This window comes from Arachis hypogaea, chromosome 15 (genome assembly GCF_003086295.3).
Source record: "Arachis hypogaea cultivar Tifrunner chromosome 15, arahy.Tifrunner.gnm2.J5K5, whole genome shotgun sequence".
NCBI lineage: Eukaryota > Viridiplantae > Streptophyta > Magnoliopsida > Fabales > Fabaceae > Arachis > Arachis hypogaea.
The window spans coordinates 131,267,015-131,274,024 of NC_092050.1; the positions used below are offsets into that span (position 1 = coordinate 131,267,015).

At 40.1% G+C, this 7,010-nt stretch overlaps 2 protein-coding genes across 2 annotated transcripts; both read right to left on the bottom strand.

Annotated features, from left to right (window-relative positions):
• Positions 1 to 5: 5 nt before the first annotated feature.
• Positions 6 to 1,132, bottom strand: LOC140173170 (uncharacterized). Its single transcript, XM_072218045.1, has 2 exons — positions 123 to 1,132; positions 6 to 15 (listed from the first exon to the last, which is right to left on the bottom strand). Exons 1-2 carry the CDS (start codon positions 1,130 to 1,132, stop codon positions 6 to 8), a joined length of 1,020 nt encoding a protein of 339 aa, XP_072074146.1.
• A 2,832-nt stretch (positions 1,133 to 3,964) lies between these two features.
• LOC140179320 (uncharacterized) lies at positions 3,965 to 6,571 on the bottom strand. The gene is made up of 4 exons (XM_072218046.1): positions 6,030 to 6,571; positions 5,169 to 5,937; positions 4,291 to 4,476; positions 3,965 to 4,171 (listed from the first exon to the last, which is right to left on the bottom strand). The coding sequence occupies exons 1-4, from the start codon at positions 6,569 to 6,571 to the stop codon at positions 3,965 to 3,967; spliced, it is 1,704 nt and encodes a 567-aa protein (XP_072074147.1).
• Positions 6,572 to 7,010: the final 439 nt, after the last annotated feature.

The window sequence follows — 7,010 nt, forward strand, 5'->3', positions numbered from 1 at the left end:
TAACATCAGGTGCTTCTTTATAATTTTCATTATAAAAGAATTTAGGATTTAGGAAGTAAGCTGCCGCATGAAGATCTTTCTTCAAATGCTTGTCCCATCTTGAGTTGATAATATCTATGTACGGCTGATATGCAGTCTTGGATTGCCTAAAAATCTCCTTAATTGCATCTTCTGCCCTTAGCATTCCTTCATAAACATATCCCAAAGATGGGGGGTCATCAGCATCAACAACCCTTAGCAAGTAAATCAGAGGGCCCACAAGTTTACATACAGTAAAGCAATCGTCCCAAAATTTGGCGTCTAGAATAATAGCACTCACAGCTCTACTAGTAGCACTCCTTTCTAATTTGTGATCAGTGAAAATTAAATCTACAACCAATTGTTGCAACTCCTTTTTACGGTCAAAGATGCTCTTCAATGTAATAAACACAATTGCAAACCGGGTTGCACCAGGACGTACAATTTCTCTCCAATGAGGTCTTTGTCTTAGCCAAGATAAGAAAACCGTACGATTGTACACAAATACTGTGATCTTTGAAGCACGAGTTGCAAGGTTAGAAATATGCGCCATGCTGCTTATATCTTTTAAAATAAGATTAAGGCAATGAGCAGCACATGGTGACCAATAGATATTATCATATTTTCTATTGATAAGCCTACCAGCAGCAACATAATTGGCCACATTGTCAGTCACAACATGCACAATATTATTTGGGCCAATCCATTTAATCACCTCAGAAAACAAAGTACACAAGTGTGAAGCATTTTTTACCATACTGGAAGCATCTACTGATTTCACAAAGCACAAACCTTTAGAACAATACACCAAGAAATTGATTAACGTTCTTTGTCTTTGATCTGTCCAACCATCAGCCATGAGGGTACATCCAGTTTCCTTCCATGCACTCCTATAACTATCAACTAGCATTTGACTTTCTCTTTTAAGATCAGCCAACAAATGAACCCTTAACTTATCATAAGAAGGCCCCTTGTAACCAGGTCCAATATCAGCAACACCATCCAACATATCTTGGAAATATGGCGACATCACAGCATTAAATGGAATTTTACAATCCAAAAGCCACCGAGCAAATCGTTTATCAACCTCGTGTATCGCCTCTTTGTTTTGCATAACACTTTTAATACTTGGTTGAGCTCCTGGAGTTGTTCTTGGTGCAAACATAGGAGGAATGACTTTGGCTTTTTTCTTTGGATCGCCTCCAACTCCTTGCTGACTCGAGGTACGCTGCTGTTCCTATTCTTCTTGAGCTATTGCCTCATCAATTGCATCCTCTACCTCATCACCACCCTCTTCACCAAAACTTACTTTTCTTTTCTTTTTGCTGGCCTGAATATCTTTCAACAAACTTTCCATCTGTTTTTCCACATCATATGGAACTTTAGGACATTTTTTCACGTCTCCAGTAATCTTTACTAGATGTTTCTTCATCCTGTGAATTCCACCTCCATTGAAAACTTGTAGACAAAATAAACATTGATATTGTGATTTTCCATTCACGTGTTGTAGAGCAACATATTTCCAAGCTAAATCTGTTTTTCCCCTAAGGTTAGAAGAACCTTGTGACTGACTATCGTTAGCACTACGGGAATTAGGATTAGCAGCATCATTCGGAATAGGAGTATTGGCAGGCATGTTATTATTCACAGAAGCATTGTTATCATCAGTTGCTTCTTGATTAATACTATCTTCCATAACTGAAATTAATAGAACATGTATGAAATTAAACAACACAACACACCACAACACAACACAATGAACATACATAGAAATTGAATAGTTCACAGATGGAGTTCCAGAAATTGAACAGTTCACAGAGCAAGTTCACAGAGCAAGTTCACAGAAATTGAACAGTTCACAGATGAAGTTCCAGAAAATTAAACAGAAATCTAAGTTCAGTTCACAGAGGAAGTTGAGCTGCAAAATAGAAGACCAGCCAGCTTAACATTCAGATTTTTTATTTCTTATGCTCAGCAGCAAACAGAAATTGAGCCGAGGACCAAACACAAATTGACCAACAAATAGAAATTGTGCAACAAAGAGGAATTAAGCTGCAAAATAGAGCAGAAATTGAGCAGAGGACCAAACACAAATTGACCAAACACAGCCACTTACTTTTCAGATTATTAATTTCTTATGCTAATTGCTAACCAACAAACAGTCAAACAGAAATTGAGCAGAGGAACGAAGAAGGAAGAAGATGAGCACTGAAATCAGCACAGAGCAAGTTCACAGAAATTGAACAGTTCACAAATGAAGTTCACAGAAAATTAAGCCGAGGTCTAAGTTAAGTTCACATTGAGGACAAAGAGAAAGAGAACATGAGCAGAGGTCTAAGTTCAGTTCAGTTCACAGAAAATTAAGCCGAGGTCTAAGTTCACAGAAATTTAACAGTTCACATCGATGGAAGAACATGAGCAGAGGCGAAGGACAAAGAGAAATGAGCAGAGGACGAGTCACTCACCTGGGGTCGATGGAGGGCTACCGGTGTTGACTGTTGAGGACCGCCGATGAGAGGCTACTGCGTGCTGGTGTTGAGACTTGAGAAGATGAAGACGATGGAGATTGAGGGCTACTGGGCAGGAACCAGGCGACGATGGAGATTGGAGGGTTGCTGGAGCTGAGGATGGCGACACCACGGGGGCGAAGGATGGCGACAGGGGGCTATGGTTCAGGCAGCGTGGCTAGGGTTCTCCTTCTCCATTGGAGATGATTTAGATGATGATTGATGAATGAATGGGGTCGGGGCTCGGGGGAAGAAAGGGGGGTGGTCGGGTTTATTTTTTTTTATTTTTTTAACACGTAAAACGGCGTCGTTTAGCGTAACTGGCCGGTCACCGGTTCGGGTTTTTTGACCGGTTCGCCGGTTCTTGAGCGGTTCTTTTTTCTGCGGTTTTCAGATAAGGACCGGACCGTTTGCAGTGCCGGTTCGTAGTTAAACCAGTCGAACCGGCCGGTCCAGTCCGGTTTTCAGAACCTTGTTGAAAAGTATAATTGTTATTCTTTAAGTATTTTAATTTGTTTACGAAAAGTACTCACGTCAAATCAAACTAAAGAAGAAAGTAGAGTTACAAATTTGTGTGACTTCTTAGAAAAAGAGAAATATTGACTTTATTTAAATTTAAAGAAAATTATTTTTAATTTATGACTAGAACAAATACAGACCATATTGATAAATAGAGACATTTTAGGAGAATTCAGGAGGAAGAAAAGGGCATTGTCACCCAAATAGAGGAAGGTGGATTAGTTGCTATTGATTGATGATGGATAATGTGGCATGCAGTAAGGTAAATGATAGAGAAGATGAAGGTTTGCGATTGAAGAGAAGAGGGAAAGTGAGAGTGAGAGTGAACCATAAAATTTGAAAGTTTAGGGATTACGAAGCTAATTTTTAATTTTAATTTTTTTTTTGAAACAAAAGAGCTCAACACCAAGGTGGAGCAAGAAACAGTGTCCAAAAAGACTAGCACAAACAGAAACCATCTAGCAGCTTACAGAATCAAACAAATCCCATTGTCATCTTCGGCATAGCCATCAACAACACAAGGGATCTTTATACTTCCACTCTTGGTAACTAAGAAAGGACATGTCAATAATGTCTTCTACACCTTTTTCTTTATTCTGAAATATCCTCCTATTCCTTTCCAGCCAAATGTTCCAGACTATCGCAAAATAGAAAATGAACCAATTTCTGCACTCCTCCTTTCGATTGGTTGCTCCTGTCCAACTTTGAAAATGTTCCTTCATAGTACCAGGAAAGGACCATTTCCTGCCAAGATGAACTAACCATGCGCACCAAACCTGCCAAGTAAATTCACATCCAAGAAATCAGTGATGAACATTTTCTACATCCTTTTTACATAGAGCACACATATTATCTTCCTGATTAATTATTCCAAACCGACACAATCTTTCTTTCGTATGCACCCTGCCAATCAAGACAAACTAAGCAAACAGCTCCACTCTTGGAGGAACTAAGGCTTTCCAAATAGTCTTGGTGAAGCTATAACTTGTTATGTCCTCCAGGAGTGTTTCCTCCTGCAACACCTGCACAAATAAGTTAGTAGTAAAAACACCTTGTCTATCAAACTTCCACACAAACCTATCATCTCTGTCAGCCACTAGTTTAACTAGCCTCAGAGCATCGTGCAACTGATTCACAATTTCCAACTCCCATTGGAACAGCTCATGCCTCCATTGGAAGTTCCAAATCCACTCTAACCCATCCCAAAACCCACAGTCCCAATGACTTATCCTTTTTGGATTAAAACCGAGAAGAGCCTTGGAAACCTATCCTTTAGAGCACCACAACATAGCCAAACGTCCTCCTGAAATCGGGTTCTTCTACCATCACCAACCTCCATGGTGAGTCCAGTGATCATCTTATCTCTTACATGTTGCTCCTTGATCTGTAGCTGACAGATATCCTTCCATGGTCCTCCTCTAGTAGGTAATGTCTGTGTGGATAGTAGCTCATTAGGATTGAGATTATAACAAGAGCAAACCACCTTCTTTCACAACAGACATTCCTCCTTTGAAAACCTCCACCACCATTTAAACAAGAGTGCTGTATTCCGGATCATCGTATCTCCAACACCTAAACCACCTAGCTTTTTTAGAGCCTGAACCACTTCCCATCTAACCAAAGCTATGCCATTACTACCGTCCTCCTTACTCCACAAGAATTTTCTCTGTAATGAAATCAATTTTTCAGCAACAGCCTTGGGCATCTTATACAAACTTAAGTAATATACTGGTAAGCTATTTAAAACAGCTTTGATAAGCACTAGCTTTCTCGCTTTGTTTAGCACTTTTGACTTCCATAGGCTTAGTTTCTCCTCCACCTTATCTATTATTGGCTTCCAAGTCTTTACAACCTCAGATTAGCTCCTAGAGGAATTCCAAGGTATCTGACTGGTAGGGTAGCTTCTTTGCACTCCAACAAGCTGCACATACGACCCACCCATTGTTGGTCACAATTGATTGGAATTAAACTAGATTTGTCAAAATTGATGCTTAACCCCGACATCAGCTCAAAGCAGCGTAAAAGTCTCTTGTAGTTCTTGATAGTCTCCTCATTTGGCGGACAAAACAAAACAGTGTCATCTGCGAACTAAAGATGCGATAATTCTATGTTGTCTCCCCCAACCATCAAAGGAGAAATACGGCCGTTTCTAACTACCTCGCCGATCATTCTATGTAGAATGTCAACAACAAGTATAAATAAGAAGGGAGATATTGGGTCACCTTGTCGCAAACCTCTTTCCATCATAAATGGCTTTGTTGGTGAACCATTTATCAATACTGACATAGAAGCTGTGCCCACACACTCCATAACCCAAGCCCTCAATCTTCTCCCGAAACCCATCTTCTGCAGGACGATATCCACAAAGCTCCACTTAACTCTATCATATGCCTTCTGAAAGTCTAGCTTGATGATTGCTGCCTCCTTTTTCCTTAATTTGAGCCAATGCACAGTTTCACACGCAATGAGTGTCCCATCATGTATTTTGCGACCTTTGACAAACGCACTCTGAGTCTCCCCAATCAGCCTTGGCATTACTGCTCTCATCCTCCTAACCAACACCTTAGAGATCACCTTATACACACATCCAACCATGCTAATCGGGCGAAGGTACTTGATTTCCTTGGCCCTAACAAACTTAGGAGCCAAAGCAACCCAAGTGATATTGGCATCCTTAGGTAACTTGGCTGTCTGAAAGAAAGCAATCACAACTGCCGTAAACTCAGACCCGATCTCATCGCAGCACTTCTTAATAAAGTTCATGTTGTACACATCACTACCCGGTGCTTTAGACGATTCACAGTCCCACACTGCCTTTCTAATCTCTTCAACTGATGGCAATACCTCTAGCTCCACATACTCCTCTTTAGATATCCTAGTCACCAATCCATCCCTGAAGCCCACCCTAGGAGACTCCTTTTGATGATACAAATGCTTATAAAAATCTCTGATAGCAATCTTTATTCTAGCTAAGTTCCTAACAACCTCTCATTAATCATCAAAGCATCAATCTTGTTATTCCGCCTTCTAGCGGAAGCTATCTGGTGGAAGTATCTGGTATTTTTGTCCATATCCTTCGCATGCCTTGATCGTGACATTTGTTTCCAGTGCAACTCTTTTTTGATATACCATCTATCACAGTAGGTTACCAACGCCTTCCTTCTCGCCTCCACTGTTCCATCATACACCCCGCTACTTACTTTGTCATCTAGCTTCTCTATCTCTTCCTCAAACTGCAGAATTTTCTTATCCATGTCCCCAAAATTGTCCTTGTGCCATCTTCCCAGAGGTGCTGTCAAAACCTTCAATTTATCTGTGAAATTTATCTCCCCTAAATCCCTCCATTCCTCTTTAACCATTGTTAGAAAACCTTCATGAGTAAACCATGAGTCAAGACTTCTGAAGGGTCTTGGCACGTCTTTCATCTTGGTATCTTCCACTATCAATGGATAGTGATCTGACAAACCCCTTGGTCCTCCTCTTAATCGAGTCTCTGGGAACTCCTCAACCCATTCCAGGCTGACCATTACTCTATCAATCTGACTACATGAACAGCCTCTAAACCACGTATACTTATGGTCATTAAGCGGCAAGTCCACTGATGAGCGGATAATTTATACCCTTTTTGACATTATTTTTACATAGTTTTTAGTATGTTTTAATTACTTTTAATTATATTTTTATGATTTTTTATTCAAAAATCACATTTCTGGACTTTACTACGAGTTTGTATATTTTTTCTGTGATTTCAGGTATTTTCTTACTAAAATTGAGGGACCTGAGCAAAAATCTGATTCAGATGCTGAAAAAGGACTGGAGATGCTGTTGGATTCTGACCTTCCTACACTCAAAGTAGATTTTCTGGAGCTACACAAGCCCAATTGGCGCGCTCTTTATTGCGTTGGAAAGTAGACATTCTGGGCTTTTCAGAAATATATAATAGTTTATACTTTGCCCGAGATTTTA